This window comes from Triticum urartu, chromosome 1A, assembly GCF_056163025.1.
Source record: "Triticum urartu cultivar PI428250 chromosome 1A, HENAU_Tu73, whole genome shotgun sequence".
Lineage (NCBI taxonomy): Eukaryota > Viridiplantae > Streptophyta > Magnoliopsida > Poales > Poaceae > Triticum > Triticum urartu.
Genome location: NC_141873.1, coordinates 537116905 through 537136458, shown reverse-complemented (window position 1 = coordinate 537136458; position 19554 = coordinate 537116905). Strand labels below are relative to the sequence as shown.

The window sequence follows — 19554 nt, the reverse complement described above, 5'->3', positions numbered from 1 at the left end:
TGCGGTAATATTTTTACATATTTTTACTTACTTCGAAGCCTGTTAGAAGGCTAGCGCAAGCTTCAGTCAGTCCACTCTTGGCGGACTGAACCTTCTGGATCACCGTACTCATAATAGTACGGTGCCCCTCGTCGATGGAGGCGCCGTCAAGCACCTCCAGCAGATTGTCCGGCACCCGCGGTTGGATCGAGGCTGCGGCTCAGAAGGCTTGCTCCTCTTGGAAGGAGTTCGCCTACCGCGGTCCGGAACTGTGGAAGATTCCGGCGCGGTGTACGGCACAAAGCCGGACTTGGAGCCCTGGGGGGCCTTATCCCCTTCACTCCTGGAGTCCGGGAGGTTGCCTTGCGGCTCCTCCGGGACCACCTCCTCCTGCCCCGAAGCTTGTCGCGACGCCACTTCGGCGTCGTCTGCAGTGCGGGGGGAGACAGCAGGCGGAACTGAGTTCACGTCCGATGAGTCCAGGGAGCCGCCCAACGATTCGTTGAATTCGGCCCGGGGCGGGCTGCATAATTACGTTCGACATTAGGGAAAGCTGTGCAACAAAGGAACATCATGAGTTACTCTGATATCCGAACTTACGATTTCGCCGGACGCTTGGCCCTGTTTGGCCACTCCTCTCCGCCCTCTTCGGCGTCGGGGGAGTAGTCCGGCAGAGGGGTCTTCCTTTTCCTGGACCCCTCGGCCTCCCCCGTTGGGGCGGCCTTCCTCTTCTCTCCTCTCTCCGCTGGGGGGGAGAGTTTTCTTCTTCCTCCTCCTCGTTTTCACGGGAAGAGGGCGTCTCGGACTCGTCGGATGATGAGTCCGACACCACCACGTTGCGGGCACTCTTTCGAGTCCCCGTGGTCTTCTTCTTCTTGGCCTTCTTCTCCGGCACCACATAAGGCGTCGGAACCAGCAGCTTCACTAGTAGAGCTGGGGCTGGGTCTTCGGGCAGCGGAGCCAGACAGTTAATCGGTCCGGATATCGCTCGCCAAGCCTGTCAAAGGTAAGGGAGTTTAGATCCCGCATGGTCAAACTATGAAAAAAGCGTAACATCCTGTAAAAGGTGAAGATAGCTTACCTCGCTAGCGTGACGCTGCGAGCTGTATCTGCGGTGCTCGGAAGCAGATGCGGGAGCCTCGGCGCCCTTGAATAGCACCTTCCAGGCATCTTCGTACGTCGTGTCGAAGATCCTGCTAAGGGTTTGGTGCTGCGCCGGGTCGAACTCCCATAGATTAAAATCCCGTTGTTGGCACGGGAGGATCCGGCGGACGAGCATAACCTGGATTACATTAACAAGCCGGATTGGCTTGTTCACCAGGGACTGGATGCATGTTTGCAATCCGGTCACCTCTTTTTCGTCACCCCACGACAGGCCCGTCTCTTTCCAGGACATAAGCCGCGTGGGGGGTCCGGATCGGAACTCAGGGGCTGCGATCCAGTTTGGATCGCGTGGCTCGGTGATGTAAAACCACCTGGATTGCCACCCCTTCAGGGTCTCCACAAAAGAGCCCTCGAACCATAGGACGTTGGCCATCTTGCCCGCCATGGCGCCTCCGCACTCCGCCTGGCTGCCGCGCACCACCTTGGGCTTGACGTTGAAGGTCTTGAGCCAGAGGCCGAAATGAGGGCGGACGCGGAGGAAAGCCTCGCACACGATGATAAACGCCGAGATGTTGAGGATGAAGTTCGGGGCCAGATCGTGGAAATCCAGGCCGTAGAACATGAGCCCCCGGACAAATGGGTGGAGTGGAAAGCCCAGTCCGCGGAGGAAGTGGGGAAGAAATACTACCCTCTCATGGGGCCTTGGGGTGGGGAGAAGCTGCCCCTTTTCGGGAAGCCGGTGCGCGATGTCCTTAGACAGGTATCCGGCCTTCCTTAGCTTCTTGACTTGGCCCTCCGTAGCGGAGGAGACCATCCACTTGCCTCCTGCTCCGGACATAGCTGGAGAAGGTTGAGGTGGGAAGTGCGGGCTTGGGCGCTGGAGCTCGAGTGCGCAGGAGATGGATAGGCAAAGGAGGAAGAAGGCGTAGGTAAAAACGTGGATCCTTATCCCCTTATATGGGCGGATGCGGTTGTGCGTCCCCACCAGCCTAGTAAAACTCGCTTGCCTCCCAAGCGCCATGATAAATGGCGCGGTTGGGTTACCCACGTCCGTATTGATGAGAATCCCGTAAAGGGGGTACACGATCTCTGCTTTGACAAGACGTGCCAAGAAAACCGCCTCGCAAAACATGCTGAGGTGGAAAAGTAAAAACGATTTGAGTGAAGGACTTGGCCGTAGTGTGATGACGCACTGCGGAATACGTCAGCAGATTTGATTTGTGTTTATATCATTCTCTCTATGGCAATATGTGGAAGCTTATTTTGCAGAGCCGGACACTACTCTTGGTGTTTACAATCTTCTATGAAGGACTTGGAGGAGGAACCCGCCTTGCAATGCCGAAGACAATTTGCGCGCCGGACTCGTCGTCATTGAAGCCTGGTTCAGGGGCTACTGAGGGAGTCCTGGATTAGGGGGTGTTCGGGTAGCCGGACTATACCTTCAGCCGGACTCCTGGACTATGAAGATACAAGATTGAAGACTTCGTCCCGTGTCCGGATGGGACTTTCCTTGGCGTGGAAGGCAAGCTTGGCGATGTGGATATTCAAGATCTTCTACCATTGTAACCGACTCTATGTAACCCTAACCCTATCCGGTGTCTATATAAACCGGAGGGTTTTAGTCCGTAGGCAATCAACTCCATATAGAACAATCATACCGTAGGCTAGCTTCTAAGGTTTAGCCTCCTTGATCTCGTGGTAGATCTACTCTTGTACTACCCATATCATCAATATTAATCAAGCAGGACGTAGGGTTTTACCTCCATCAAGAGGGCCCGAACCTGGGTAAAACATCGTGTTCCCTGCCTCCTGTTACCATCCGGCCTAGACGCACAGTTCGGGACCCACTACCCGAGATCCGCCGGTTTTGACACCGACACTGCCCTATATAATTTTCCTCCAAATTTGCACCAGAATGTTCATCATCTAAACGCAACTCATTTAAATCAGCACCACCAGTGTCAATAGGACTTGGTGAGCTAGGATTCATGGTATTTTTCTTAGATTTATTCATACTATTCTGCATGAAGAAATCTTTTCTATCACATTCCATTTTGTGGATCATATCCAAATTATATTCAACCACATCAATAAATCATCCCATGTCAATTCCAACAAGTGTAGTCATATGAAGTAAGGAAGAACCAGAGGGGGAGGAGGGATCAGAGATCATACCATAGTTGTCCCGAGCTTCTGCTCTACTCTTAGACAAATCTTCCATCGTAACATCTCCTTGCCCTTATGCCCAAGGCATCTTCTGAGAGCATCATCCTTGTCGCTTGATCTATGTTTTCAACAAAAACTCCATGAATTTGTGTAATTCTCTCCCCAAAGTTCTCCACCGATTCTTGACTACCATTATAATCAGTAGACTCAAGAGATTTCCCAGAATCCCCACTATCTTCGTTTTCTTCCCCATAAACTCCAGATTCATCATCGAGTAACTTAGCCATCTCAATTTCCATTTGCTCCCTCCTAGCAGTTTCTTGAACAAGAGTTTACAGTAGCTTCTTGGATTAAGAAATTCAATTTCAAGATTTTTCGTATCAGCTTCTAATTCAAGCAGTTCTTCTCTTGCAAAGCCCATAGGGCAGGTTGCCTAATTTTCTCTTCGTCTAAAGACTGAACCCCCTTGAGAACATCAGATTAGATTTCATTTTAGCTTTCTCTCTAGTAAGCTCAATGCTTAATTTCCTAGTATCATTTCTCCTATTAGCCTCTTCAATCTGAGCCAAGGACATACTACCCAGGAAGATGTTTTCTTTTCCATTCTCCTCACTCAGTTTTCCCATGCTACCCTCTCTAAAACATCCATCATCTGGGTCTCCACCACCACCAAAACCAACAACCCTTTTGGTTTCATTGTACCAACCCATACCCATCTTAGCTACTGTGTCCACTTTGATGTCAAGTCTGACAATCAGCAAGTCCTCAGAAGTGATTTAAATATAGTCAGGGAGGGAAGGCCATTAGTAGCAACTCAAACAAAAATTTCAAAAGATGGAAAAAAGCAAGTCGAACAAAAATGCTCCGTCCCCGTGTGAGGGATGGTGCAGCCGGAAGAAGGCCGTTGACATGCTCACTCTTTCTTTTGAGCCGTCGACATGCTCACTTGAGGGCTCTCATTTGTCGTGGCTCGTTCCAGTGCGAGCAGCGACCGGGCACAACCGACCCATTTTAGTCGGCCCTTCATTGTTTGGGCCTCTGCCACCGGTTCCAAGTCAAGGTGGCAGTCGGGTCGTGTTTGGTCGGGTAGACCTAAACCAGACCCATGCCCGAAACGCAATCGGGTGCATAACCAAACCCACGACCCTACCCATGGGTCTTAGGTTAACCCGTGCCCGAACCCGTCGGGTCGCCCGACCGAATTGGAAACCCATCGGGTCGGTGCAATAAAAAACCTCTTTCTGTATTGTCTGTTTCGACAGAAGGCATGCAGACAACATGTCGACCCTCCTCCTCCGCTGTGGTTGTCTTATATATAAGCACCCAACCCTTCCTTTTCTACTACCAGAAGCGAGGTGGGACTATCTCAATTAGAACTACTGCAATATTGCACTGGAATGGGTGAGCCAGAGTCAAGTGGAACATGGCCCAAGTGCTTTTAGCTTGCACGGGCAAACCATGGGCCGGGTGCTTCTCTTTTTTCAAGGATGGCCCAGGTCTTTCTCTCTTACTTGTGCATGAGCCTCGCGCAAGTATTCTTTTTCTCATGTGTTCTGTGTTAGGTGCTTGGCCTGTATAGATCCATGCATTCACCCTACATTCTCTCCTCTGTTTCTCTGTGCCTTGTACATACATACTAAATAATTAGTTAATAATTATATAATTTCATCAGGTCATATACATGTCACATTAATCGGATAGCCCATCGGATAACCCATGGGTATAGGCTTGTGCCCATACCCTACCCATCATTAATCGGGTTGCCTATGGATCGCACCCATGGGCGCACATGGAGACTCATACCCTACCCATTCGGGTCGGGTGCCCATGGGCGCGCGTACCCATGGGTCGAATTGCCGGGTTAAGTTCCAAGTGGTTGTTTGGTCCACCTACGACGCCCAAGGTTCTCTGTGTGTGTGTGTGTTTTTCGTTTGAAATAGGTTTCCACCAAGCGTGCGGACGCCTTGCACTAGACTGGAGTGTGCAGAAGGACGCGGTACCTTTGCTTGCCCGGCCGCCTCGTCAGCTTTTTTGCCATCTCGGGCGAAACCATCGTGGCACGACTATACAAGCCCCCCTTTTCCCGGCCCAAGAAAACGCCGAGACCCACCTGACACGACCCACCACCCCAACAATCTTCCTTCCCTTCCTCGGGCCCACGCGCCCTCCGCCGTCGGATCCGCGGCCGACGCGCCACGATCCCTCCCTCGCTTACCCGAGCCGGTTAAACCAGTCTCCACCATCCCACACAGACAGGCACAGCGGTCCACGCTTCTCCCGTCCATTTCCACCAGGCCAGCGACCCGCCGCCGCGGAGATCGCTCGCTCGCTCGCTGTCGGCTCCGGCGCCGGCGCCGGCCAGGAGATCCCTCCGCTCCTCCCCCTCCCTTCGCCCCCGAGACGCTCGGCTCAGGTAGGCTTCTTTCCATCCTCTCCCTCCCTCTCCCGACCCATGCTAGCAGGGCCCTCGGCGAGCCGTGCCCAGTTCTATCCCTCGGCCGGGGGCGGGCTCCGCATGGCCTCCCGTCTTCTCCCCGTCCGAGGCTCGGACGGCGCGCCGAGCCACCGAGTTCGTCATCCCTCGGCCCTTCCCCCTGCCTCGGGCCTCGCCTCCTAGGGTTTGCTGAACAGTGCCGCGTTCTCCCCTTAATTACATTTCCATGCTGTTCTTGCCTAGATCTGTCCCGACCTAGGTTTTCTCATCAGTGGCCGTGTGCATTTTTGCTTTGGGGGCCTTTCGTTTCTCCCCCAAATCGGCAAGTCACAAAACACAGCATCGCTTTTAGCTTTAGGCATTTTCAGTACCACTTTCAGGGTGGACGTAATTAGCCAGCTAGCAGATGCGCATCAAATTTCCATTAACTCACCTGGTTGGACCTCGTCGGCGTTTCGACAGACCATGCCAATTCTATCCACGATTCTTTTCTAGGAAGATTTGGGGTCTGTATAGCATTAAAAGAAGACCATTTTAGCAGTATGCCATTAAAAGGATAACTTTTGCGAGAAAAAAGAAGGAAAACTTTTGATTGCAGTTTGCTATGGCGTTCTTTCAGTGATACAGACCCAAACTTTCCTTCTTTCCAACAGTGTTAATTCTGTTAAGGGATTGAAACTTTGGGCTCTGTTTGTACTACAGTCTAGAGGTAGAAAGTGGGAAGTTTTTGCAATATTTATTTGTACCAGGATGAAACTTTTGCTATAGATGGAGTGATCTCAATGAATATGTGGTTCTTGAAATGTAGTTTGCCAATGCTACGTCTCCACAGCTATTTTCATTACTCAAACAAAAAATTGCTACCTACAGTACTATTTACATCACCTAGCAAAAAACGAAAAGCAGTTTGCAATATGCTGTCCATCCATAACTGACAGGGGTAACAGGCTGTTTCTTCACCATATGCTTGAGGGTGGCATCTGCAACAAAGCAAACTTCCAAACTCTAAAAGATGGTCTAGAATTTTTGAAATCTTCCAGATGCGCCTCCTAGCCAAAATTACAGTCTCCTTAAAGCAGCGTGTAGTGAAATGTATACAAGCCCATTGGATTGAAAACGCTAAGCTCCCCAGGGTCAAACCAATTTGGAGACAGGTCCATACCCTTGTGCTGAAATTGCAGTGGAAGAATAGATGCTGCCAGTCCTCTTTAGCTCCTAAAGGGCAGAGCACAAATGATCATCATCAAACACATACCAATGCGTACGTTTTAGCATATCCCTGGTGTTGATTCTATCATTGAGGATCAGCCAGGCAAATATTTCATATGTCAAGACACACCTGCTTTCCCAAATCCTGCTCTAAATCTGTTCCGGTGCGATGTACCTCAACTTCTTCTTTTTCATAGTACCTCTCCCCAACTTCTTGGCTGACCTTCACCTGAACTTCCACACCGTTTGTGCTAATCTAGTATTGATGGCAGAGCCCAATCCGAATCCATGGCTCTTGAATTCCTAAGTAATTATATCTTCCAAACTTTTCCCTTGTTCGTCCTCATTCTTGTAAGAGCAAATCCAGTGGCAGAGATAATATATAAGTGGGGCCATTTATAGGGTAAAAACAAATGTATTTTGAATGTGAGCATACCAGTTATATTGTCCTAGCGGTAAAGCTTTGAGGTTTTGTGTTTGAAACCTATCAACTTATGGTTTCTTTCTCATATTCATATCCTGTACACCTCCAATAACCGCAAAAACAAGGAAATGCCGAATTGACGAATCGAACACAACTGAGACTTTCCAGTGCGCCAGCTTACATATGTCCAATTTCCATGTTGGCTTGACTTGGTCTCCTGCTGGTCCCCTCATTCTGTTGCTGGCAATTGATGAAAAGAGTATGGCGACTAGCTATTCAGCAGCATGATTAATCAGCAGGGGTTAGGATTTGCTTGTATGTATCTGGTTTTGGTGTAGCTGTGTCCTGATATTGACTTCAGAAAACTAATGGTGCTCACGGACGAAGCCAACATATTACATGTCATGTGGTTCTTGCGTTTGATGGCTACTCTACCCTTGATACTTACTATTACTATATCCTTTTCCTACATCTCCTACATCTAAAGGTTTGAGTTGGTGGTGAGTTCACTCACCTTTCTTACCACTCTAACATGTGGGACCTTTCGCAAAAATATTAAAATATTGGGGCAACTTAGAGTCAAACTAGGCACCTTATCTAGAGGGTTCTAGCTTCTTATCATCTAGCCCATACCAAGAGTATGACAAACATGCCAAAAGAGAAAGAGTATGACAAAGGAATTGAACAACATTTATTAGAAGCAGCCCAATATCATTTCCCCAAGGGTCTTCCATTTGTCGCCTTTCTTTCCCACCCACCTCTTATCTTCAATCGACATCCTCCAACATTTCAAAATTTGAAAAATGATCCTCCTTCAGTTTTTCCAATGTCTCCTCCATGGTCACTTCAATTGCTCCAGCACCTACCGCCAACGAACCTGGCCCTGTCGTTTCGTTTTTTGACTTTCCGACGGGAATCTTTTCGTGTTTTAATTTTAATTTTTTGTTCTTATTTTGACAGGATTATTGTGTAGTGGAACAGTTAGGAGGACTAAAATTGTGGTGAAACCAACATAATTGTAATGTTATGCAACCCAAATCATGAAGATAATATATTTGTGTGATATATTATAAACTATTGAATTGTGATCATATATTGATTTATTCTGGATACGGTGCAACGTACAAGCACTTTGATAGTAGTTTTACATATTTTAGTTAGTGTTATCTAGCTGTCCTGGTATTCTTCCATTATCAGTGCTAGTTAGTAAATGGTACTGATGTATACCACTGTTCTTCTACCCTCTGCTACCGATGGTCCAATGCTACTTGTTTAGTACTCCCTCTGTAAACTAATATAAGAGCGTTTAGATCACTACTTTAGTAATCTAAACACTCTTATATTAGTTTACAGAGGGAGTACATGGAAGGAAATGCTTTATCTAGTTAAAAGTGCATGTAATTCTCAAAGGGCAATTATGGTCCCATCAGTTCTTGTAGATTTGCTCTAGGTGTGGTTTCTGATTTGCTTTTGAAAAGATCAATGAGTAACAAAAGCAGGTGAGACTTTAGTTTGGTGTTTAACTTCCATGCTGGTTGTAGTTACATGCAGTACTTTCTCCAGGGTGGAACCATGCTTAAGGATTCACTAAGCGCTGCTTACTCCATTTTGATTTTGTTTCTGTATAGTCCACTGAGGTTTTCCTTCCTTCTGCAGGAATTTTTGGTTGATTTAAGATGGACAGGGCTAGGAATTTTATACCTGGCCCTAATCAGGAGCTTCTGGATATCAAGCCAATAAGGTCTTTAGCTCCAATGTTCCCTGCACCCATGGGAGTCAACATTAACCAGTCAAGCACCCCACCGTTGGTCTGTGTGACTCCTGTTGGCCAGTTTCCTACAGGATTTGGTGGTGGAAACCTTCCTGCTTTTGGATCATTCGCCACCTTCAGTGTTACCGCGAATGGTTTTTCGCAAGCAGGCACAAGTGCTAATGGGGCCATTGATGCTACTCCTATCTCAGCATACAAGACGAGATCATCTGGGGCTACAGCACTTAATGGTGACGATGAACCTTATTCTGGTAATCAGACTTCAGCATCTGGACGCAAGGCTAAGAAGAGGTCAGCTGGTTTGTCTGCTGACGGCTCAGATGGAGTTAAGGTCAAGCGCCCTAAGCCTATCTACAAGAATCTTGTTGCTGGCAAGGAGCTTGCTTTCTTGCCAGCTTCACCAAATAATCCTAGGGAGATTGTGGAAGCAGTTCATATGACCTTCGAGGCACTCAGACGTAGACATCTTCAGATGGATGAAACACAGGATGCTAGCAGACGTGCAGACCTGAAAGCTGGCGCCATCATGATGGCCAGTAATATCAGGGCGAATGTGGGGAAGAGGGTAGGGACTGCTCCTGGAGTTGAAATAGGGGATATTTTCTATTTCAGGATGGAGCTATGCATCATTGGGCTGCACGCTCCTAGCATGGGTGGCATTGATTACATGAGTGCTAAATTTGGAGCTGACGAGGATTCTGTAGCAATATGTATTGTTGCAGCAGGTGGTTATGAGAACGAGGATGATGACACAGATACACTGGTGTACAGTGGTTCAGGGGGTAACAGTAGGAATACCGAGGAGAGGCATGACCAGAAGCTTGAGAGGGGCAACCTTGCTCTTGAGAGGAGTATGCACAGGAAGAATGAGATAAGGGTTGTGCGGGGATTCAAAGATCCAGCTATGGTAGCTGGCAAAATCTACATATATGATGGCCTTTATAAGATCCAAGAGTCCTGGACGGAGAGAACAAAATTTGGCGTCAATTGCTTCAAGTACAGGTTGCAGCGTGAACCTGGACAGCGTGATGGAGCTGCAATATGGAAGATGACTCAGCGATGGATACAAGATCCATCGACAAGAGGCAGGGTTATACTACGTGACCTATCATCTGGGACTGAATCGATCCCAGTGTGTCTCGTCAATGAGGTAGACCATGAGAAAGGACCTGGGCAGTTCACCTATACTAATCAGGTCAAATACTTGAGACCCGTCAGTTCCATGACACCCATGCAGGGTTGTGGTTGCCAGAGTGTTTGCCTACCTGGTGATGCCAACTGTGCTTGTGGGCAACATAACGGAGGTGATCTACCGTACAGCTCATCAGGAGTGTTGGTGTGCCGCAAGCCAATAGTATATGAATGTGGTGAAGCTTGCCATTGTACCCTGAATTGTCGGAACAGAGTGAGCCAAAAAGGGATCAGGTTCCACTTTGAGGTCTTCAGGACGGCAAATCGAGGCTGGGGTCTTCGCTGTTGGGAGCCTATTCGTGCTGGTGCATTTATTTGTGAGTATACTGGGGAGGTCATCGATGAGCTTAAAGTTAACTTGGATGACAGTGAAGATGATTACATTTTTCAGACTGTGTGCCCTGGTGAGAAGACACTAAAATGGAATTTCGGGCCTGAACTGATAGGCGAGCAAAGCACGTACGTATCAGCTGAGGAATTTCAGCCACTGCCCATCAAGATAAGTGCAAAAAAGATGGGAAATGTCTCGCGTTTCATGAACCACAGTTGCTCCCCAAATGTCCTCTGGCAGCCAGTGCAGTACAACCATGGAGACGACAAGCACCCACACATAATGTTTTTTGCACTTAATCACATCGCTCCCATGACAGAGTTAACCTATGACTATGGTGTGGTTGGAGAAGAGACCAGTCATAGAGCCAAGACCTGCCTGTGTGGATCATTAACCTGTCGTGGGTTATTTTGATGTACATTTTGGTGGACCAACATGCAAGCCAATAAGCTAGGTAAGATTCTTTGCCTGATTTGTTTGCTGTATTGCCAATGTATTCATCCATTATACTCCCTCCGTTCCTAAATACTTGTCTTTCTAGGCATTTCAACAAGTGACTACATACGGAGCAAAATGAGTGAATCTACACTCTAAAATATGTCTACATACATCCGTATGTAGTAGTCATTTGAAATGTCTAGAAAGACAAGTATTTAGGAACGGAGGGAGTATTTACTAAAGTATGCATCTATTTCATCTGATTCTGAAATTGCTATATTTCTCAAGTGTTCTGTTATGTGATCCACCATTGTTTTTTGCATGTTCATATAAGAGAATTTGACATTTTATCTTCCTCTAGCACTAATATTCATTTTATCACAAAGTGCTGTAAGAACATGGGACCGCATATGTATAATTGATGATAGGTAAGCACAACTTTAGTCTTGAAATGCTGTGTAATACATGTTACTTTACTTTACCCATAGCCAAGCTGCATGTGTGTTTATACTAGCTACAGCAGAAGTACGGCTTGGCTTTCTGCATCTAAGTGCGACCACCTTTTTTGGGGGGATTAGAACATCCACCATCTTCTGAGTACTACCATCTCAAAGTAGTTAATATAGATGTTAGTATCTTTTATCGCATTTTTGGATTAATTGTGGATTCATATACCATCTTTTTTGGGGTGGGGATTAGAATGTCTACCATCTTTTGAGTATCTGCTTTTACATAAACACTAGTTGTTTGCTCATCTTGCAGATGTTTCTGTTGCTACCTAGATTGTACCTATGTCGTCACATTGGTTTCTGCGAAGATGGCGTCGTTTCTGGAGTGAGAAGACAGTAAATTATCTTGGAGCTGAGACAGAATGCCCATTGCCGTGTTATTGCCTCGCCATTTGTTCAGATACTTCTGGACGATTGCGTGTATTGATGTATGTACTGCTGCAAATCTGTCTTGTCTTCCTTTTTTCGCCAACCATTTGCAACCATCTGTGTAGTAGGCTAGCGTCAGTTTTAACTGGATTGGACCTCTGGCTGTTAGCTGCTTGCGACTTGTCCGACTCGATGCTCGCTGTTAAAACATGTCGCTTGGTTGTACTTTCTGTGTTGCCGGATGTGTCTATGATACCCACTCGCTTCGCTGGCATGTGGGATCTGGACCAGAGTGTAGTGAACCCATGGGAAATTTGCCAATTCACTTGCATTTTTTCCCGGAAAATCTTCATATTCAACCACTGTTTTTACCTTTTCATCGGCTGTCTGCCAGCTTTGGTCGTCTGATCCAGCATGATTTTGTCAAAGGGGATGCTTAAGAGACAAGCAGAGGCAACGAAAAACAAGATTGATGAGTTATCAATGCCAAGATGATTCCCTTTGGTTGAACTTTGGTGTTGCATAGTGGTTCATCTTTTGTTCATGCATTTGGAACATGTTATGTTTAAACTTGAATTTGAAACTTGAAAAATATGGTTTGGTTTGAAATGTGCAATTGATGGTCACATTGGAAGAAACCGAAGCAAAAAAATTTATCGAGGCTACAACTTTAAGGAATCCGAGTTTGCACATTTTCTCCACGGTCTCCAAAATATTATAAGGGCACCTCAATCAGTTTTGGTGACTATGATTTTGAGTTTTTTTAGAATCAACTACGAATTTGGTGGCTTTGCTACAGTTGCTTTTATAAGACGACCCAAGTGAGCGGCGCGACGCTAACACCCGCAATAAACGGGTATAGACGTGACGTGAATAGCTGCTATAGTTGCATTGCCTCAAAAAAAAAACTGCTATAGTTGCAAGCAAACAATTTTTTTTGTGGGTGTAAAGACACACTACATGCTTACAACAGCTAGCCGCAAACATTTTCTTCCTTTTTGTGGCCATGCACCTAGCTTGACACGCGTGCCCTTGAAACAGAAACGTCGACCAGGGCTAATTTTCACGGGAAGTACCAACTGCACCACCTCTCAAGGTGTCGGTTGGTGCGGGGCAATACAACATTTTATAGCCATGCATGTCAACACGAATGTTTGGAACATGGTTCCATGCACACCTGTTAGAATAGTAAAACAAAAAAATAATTTAAAAAAAATCTGATCTTCTTTGTAACATACATAGTCGTCTGGCATATCCATGTGGAAGTTCTACGAAGAAATGACATCCGTGGTAAATGAAAAAAAGTGAAAAAAATCGAAACTATTAAAAAGCACTCTTTGCTGAATAGTAAGGTCTCATTTGAATTTTCTTCATTAAGAGTACCATGCGTGTCAATACTTCACGAAACTTCAACGGAGTAGAATGATATACCTAGTTCGGTACCCCAGTATTTTATATAGATAAATAAAGTTTACTAGTATTTTTTTTAATTTATTATTTACATGGGTGCAGTGGAACCATGTTCACCTTGGTATTTTCGTGTCAGAAACTCTTAGATTAAAATTACACACAGTTTATAAAATAAAAAGCAGATCATGTGCACATTGGACTAGTGAGATAATATTCGTTAGATCTGTATTTGACAGTATTTAAGTTTGGTTTGTCCTTTCAGTGATCAAGCTATGACTGAAATTTATGTTGCCAGCCCTCCTTCTATTCCATGATATCAGTATAAGATCAGCCTCCAAGAACACGATGACAGACTATAGAGGATTCACATAACCGATGCACTCACGAAAAGCTAAAAGTGAAAGAAGAAAAGGCCATGATGAATACTCAAGGTCACAACTACCCAACTCATATGCTAACTCCATGGCTAAAATTACTCATTTCACAACTGAAATAAGAAATGTTTCACCCAAAATGGTCACTCGTCACCAATGAATATGCGAAGGCCCAACATTCTGTAATAATATCTGCAAGGCCATCACATGGACCGGAGAAAGGACACTGGAGAATTACCCTATCTTTAGATAATGCCTGAACCACATGGGGGTGTCTACAAAAAAAGAAAAAGAATTGAACAAGGTTAGAGCCACGTCCGGAGAAACTTTCGGTCCCCTCACCTCTGGCTGCCATCTTGGCGCTGGAAGGTGGGGGGGGGGGGGGGGGGGGGGGCGAACCTACAAGAGTTGAGTCACGTCTTGTGGTGGTTGTGTGTTTTTTCCAAATAAACTTATTCTAGTTCTTTCTGTAATTGTACCATATGGAGCTAGAGAGGTATGCGTCCTTGGAGCTAGAGAGGTATGCGTTATGCTATTTTTGTTGGCTTGATTTTTTGTGGAATTTGGATCATTCCTCCACTGTATGATGAAGATCATGTGATTCGACATCCTACATTTCTATAGGATCATGCTGGTCCAAGTACAATCATTACTCACGCCTTCTCATATTTTTGATGGGTGGCTCAAGGGGATCTTAGAAATGATTATTGGTATTCAAGTTCACGCGGGTAAATAGGTGACAATATCGCTGGTTTGGCATAATTGCAGCCTCTTTACTAATGTCTCAGGGGTATTTTGTCTTGCAAAGATTGATACCACGAAGTTGTCTTCAAGAGACACATATTTAGTTAAACTAGATGAGCCGCACATGTTGTTGTAGGAATATTTTGCAATATTTCAATGATTTTTCAATTATATGGAACATGGATATTTTAAATAGTAGTTCTTGAAAGTATATAAGAATTAAATGTAAATAGCATAATAGAATGGAATTTTACATGCATGCATGTTTGCATGTTGAATTGACTTTCTAATATGCATAGTTGCATGTTGAGGTGGGCCTTTTCCTATGCATTTTGAATGAGGAGGTGGCATGCTTGCATGTTGAGATAAATATGTTAGTGAATACTAGCTATTTAGATATAGAAGATAAGAGTTTGTATTTTCTTGGATGTTAGACCCAAATTAGTGTATCTACAATGATTGTGAGTATTACAAATAGAATTACATGTGTTTCTAAGAGAAAACATGAAAACATCTTCAATAAGGTGATGGAAGCATGGTGGATCCCAACATTATCCGGCGGGAAGACTCCTGCTTCGTTTTAGGTATTTTTTAGCTTGTTTACGGTTTGTCCTGTTTAAGAAGGCGAGGTTGCGGCAGCTTTGTGAAGATGGAATAACTCTCTCCGCCTCGCCCTCGTCCCGGTGGTGTGTCTAGCATCGTCGGAGGGCCTGTGTAGCTATGTCTCTATCGTCTTGCGGGATTCGGTCGGTGTTTGTCTTCGGTGCATCTGTTTGGACCCATTCTTCGTTCGTTTGCTTTTGCCTATATACATGTTTGGATCCTTTCGATCTATACTTCTTTTCATCGGTGATGGTTGATGTTCCTATGCGCTGGTCCTTTGTGGCCTTAACATGACGACTTTCGGAATGTCAACTACAACAAGGTTTGCCTGGCTCTGGTCAGGGAGGGGCGATGATGGAGACGCGTATTAGGCTCGCTTCAGTGCTAGTAATCGTTGTTAGTGCTCTGCGAACATGGTTATAATTTTATTACTTCTTGTATTATTTGTACTGTCATGATGTTTGATGATTATATCAGAAGCTTTTTAAAAAAGTGACCTGCATAGGTGCCACCACACTAGACTCTCAAATCAGGGGCTTCACTCAATTTGGTATCTCCACACGCAACCATGTTCGTAACCAGGGACAGAGCCAGCATGGGGCTTAACTGGGGCCATGACTCCCCCATGTTGCAAAAAATTCTCAAATTTTTTCAGTATGGAACTATGGATTAGATGTTTCATTGGCTCCCATAAAAAAATCCTAGCTCCATCGCCATGCTAAAGGATAGCACTGAAGACATCATGCAGGTCACATATAAGATGGTGCCTTCTCCTAAAAAAAGAAGAAAAAAGAGATAAGAGCATCTAGAATCACAAGTAGCAAATGTGAGCCCCTATATATCCCTGGATGCGCCTGAACGTGCCTACGGATACCGCTAGGAAGGTCTTCATTTGCCCGCACCCACAACCACAATCCTTATATCTCAATACCAAAATCCATGCAAATTTATGCACGTTGATCATACAATGCAAATTCATTATAAATTCAACAATACAAAGATAGTGTAGCCAAAATAAATTCATTACATGCCAAAATAAAAGTCAGTAGTTCATACATAGACAAGCAATACATGAATTAATCAATGACTTCAGTTGTCGCGATCATTGATCCTTTTCTTCATGCGGAGCAACCACTTCTCCCCTTCATCATCCAAGAGGTTGATGTCCTGCAACATGATCCTCGACTCCACCGCCTCTCTCACAAGCCGCAACTTCTCTTTCTCAAGCTCAAGACCATGCATTGTCACAGTTTGTTCAAACTCCCATTTTGCAACCTTCTCTTGCCTCTTCAATTCTACTTTGTTCTTCTCCAAGATCAACCTCTCCCGGTCGAATTCGATCTTCTCTCTTTGCAAATCGATAAACATCTTGTACCTTTCCTCCTTCACCTCCTTGGCGGAAAAATGCCCGTCCAAGTGGTGGTCATTTTGCTTGCCGTGCCTTCACGCGCCACCCTCTCCTTCTCCCACTTGTTTCCCATCACCTGACGGTTTCTTTTTGACACATTTGCTTGCATGTCCGCCTCGTCATTTTCTTCTTCTTCCTCATCGAATCGAATTGATTGAGCGGAGCTAGACCCATATTTTTCTTCATCTTCTTTGTGCCATTTTCAATATCCTTGAGGACGGTCTGCCACTTGGGTTTCCCATTTAATTTCATCCAACAATGTGAAGAAGTGAATGCCTTCTTCACCACTCGATGGTACAATACCGCTGCCAAATTTTCATGGGTATGAACTCCGACGCCACTTTGGTTCCGGCCAACAACTTGTTTAAGATAACTAACAAATTTGCTCACGGCCTCTTGAATGAGTGACCATCTATGTTGGAGAGAGCACGTGACACGGTTGGTAATGATTTGTGTGGCTTCACATAGTGTTTTTGAAGTTTATTAATTTTTCGATCCAATATGTCTCTCCTTTTTGCTCAGTTTCACATGATGGATCCATGCTTGTGTTGCACCAACTTTCACACAACAAAACATCTTCAAATTGTGTGAGTAACGGACCTCTAGGCTTCACTACTTTTACATCAACTTTCTTCTTTGTTTTAGTGTGTGATGTTTGCCCAAATTCAAACACAGAAGAATTGGTATCCTCCATGGGAAATTACAAAGACTCTTGACCATCATTTATCATGTCATGCAATATTTGTTCCTACAATATACATCGTGATTTAACTATCGTCCTACAAGTTTGGTCTGATGATATGTGCAACAAAAGAATTCAGGAATGCAAGTAGAAAAGGGGCAAAGATTTTACCGGGTCTTGGTCGTGCGTTTCGTTGAACAACGTGTGGGCATGCCCGGAGTTCGCATTGCCTGACGACGCCCGATGCCTTTGGAGCTGCGGCGAGTCGGCTATCATGGACCGTCGGGGGCGGCTTGTGAGAAGCTCAAATCTGGGATGCTCGTCCATTGGGAAGGTGGAACGGAGTGAGGCTCCACCGACAAGTTGTTTGTCCCCACGGCCATGTCCTCCGGAGTGGTGGTTGTCGTGGAAAAGTCCATGTCCTGAGCACCTGACATGAAGGCCATATTAGGACCGGCCACCTACGCAGTTGCCTTTGTTGCCGCCTCACGCTCACACTACCTCCAGCAGCGGTCCTTCCGGGCAGGGTTCTCCACCTTGCAAGGAACCACTAGGCCAGGGAGCCCGACTGATTCTGCCGAGGCATCATCCGTGACCATGGCGGCAGACAGGGTTGTTGGCGACGACATTAGTAACGACGGACGAGAACAACAAACAAGGGAGGAGGTGGATGACTGAGCGAAGGCGGAAGGGTTTCGGTCGAAGCGAGGAGAATTCGATTTGAGAGGATTTTGAATGGGTCTGGTTTGTCGGAGTAGAAGTTTCCAGGCGTTCTTATATCCGCCTCATATATGAACTGCGTATGAAGTGCTGGTCAGTCCGGACGACCAGATTTACGAGGACCACAGTTGGGTGCGTTTTTTGCGTGCAATGACCGGACAGGCCCCAGATGTTTAGGATGGATATAAGGCGTCTGATTATAGATGTTCTAAGACGGTGGCGTGATGCCATCCATCAGATATAGATGTTCTAAGACGGTGGCATGATGCCATCCATCAGATACGAGGCGTCCAATTATAAAAGCTCTAGACGGTGGCATGGTGCCAACCATCGGATTCGTGAAGGGCAGGTGGAGATCCTGTGTCACGGAGCAGCGCAGGACGCTCTGGAAGGTACAGCCGCACACCACCCGTGCCACCACAGTCCATGTAACACACCATCTACGTGTCATCTCCCTCCATTGAAAGGTGTATCGGTGCCCATACATCCTTGCCGCCACTGAGCGTCAGGATGACACGGAGAATCCCAGCCGGCATCGTAGACGACGCATCACACACGGCCGTCCCCTACGCATCACCACCGCCCACATCTCAGAGGTTGTTGAGATCTGATTACCGGATCGGGGTTAACTTTAATTGCTTGTGTTGTACTGTAGCATATACTAATTGAAGGTACTTATTAGCTATAGAAACCAAAATTATTGGGAGCAGTGCGCAAGCCTTCCCATACTGATTGCTTTCTAAGCCCCACACACGAGCGTAACACTGCAACACCACCTACCCGTAACTAGTCCAAGAAAAAGAACTCCTAACTACTCATCCACATTATTGCTATTTTGCGATGATCTGCTCGTCGGCATCAAGCGATCGACAGATCATGCGCCATCCTTTATGAGTTATAAAAAATGTTCTTCTAAAGAAAGCCCGATTTGGATGTTTTAGCAGCAGATGCCACTTGGGTATGTTTTCTCGAATGGACGTTGCTATACCGCGCGACGCGGCATCCACGCCACACTCCTGTGGATCGACCACGACAGTACAACATCACCCTGATCCTAATAATGCATGATTTGATATGAAAATGAACAAAACTGGCCCTTTTCTAACTTTAACATAAAATAACCTCATTCTAAAAAAATCATAAACTGTCCTTTTTGAATGACGCCCAGGACTAGGGCGTCATAGTATGAATCCTTAGCCCGGGTGTCATGCTAGATGTCGCGGCCAGAGCGTTATGCTATCTAGCATGGCGCCTCAGCCTCGGATGTCATGCAAAAATGATCAATTTGTGAAATATTTTAAGATTATGGTCATTTTGTATTGAAGTTTCATGAAAGGGTCAATTTCGTCCATTTTCACTGATTTGATGATGTGCATGCCTAGCACGGTTCGCAATTGGGGCGCGCCGTATCACGTATGGCTTGGCGCTGAACGTTTGCGCATGATCAATTTGGGGCTCGTGATAGTGAAGCTCTACGTGTCGATGTGTCATTGGATGAAGCTACTACCCTAATCTTGACTAGTAGGTTTGTTAGTTTAGGCCTTAGCACTAAAGAACGGATTGCAGCTGGCCATTCAATTGGGCTGCAATCGCATTGTCGTCAACTCGAATAGCCTGGTTGCTAAAAAAAAGGCTGCGATCCAAACCATCGTCAACTAGGGCGAATTGTCGTACGAGGACGTGCGCCA

At 45.9% G+C, this 19554-nt stretch overlaps 1 protein-coding gene across 2 annotated transcripts; it reads left to right on the top strand.

Annotated features, from left to right (window-relative positions):
* The first annotated feature begins 5491 nt into the window (after positions 1-5491).
* LOC125526867 (histone-lysine N-methyltransferase, H3 lysine-9 specific SUVH1) lies at positions 5492-12302 on the top strand. 2 transcript variants are annotated; one of them, XM_087529563.1, is made up of 3 exons: positions 5492-5662; positions 8973-11063; positions 11151-11710. In XM_087529563.1, the coding sequence occupies exon 2, from the start codon at positions 8993-8995 to the stop codon at positions 11021-11023; it is 2031 nt and encodes a 676-aa protein (XP_087385689.1). In that variant the 5' UTR covers positions 5492-5662; positions 8973-8992; the 3' UTR covers positions 11024-11063; positions 11151-11710. The 2 variants fall into 2 exon arrangements, with proteins under 2 accessions (XP_087385689.1, XP_048547443.1); XM_048691486.2 differs by lacking the exon at positions 11151-11710 and adding an exon at positions 11810-12302 and having other exon boundaries at positions 5493-5662.
* The last annotated feature ends 7252 nt before the right edge of the window (positions 12303-19554 follow it).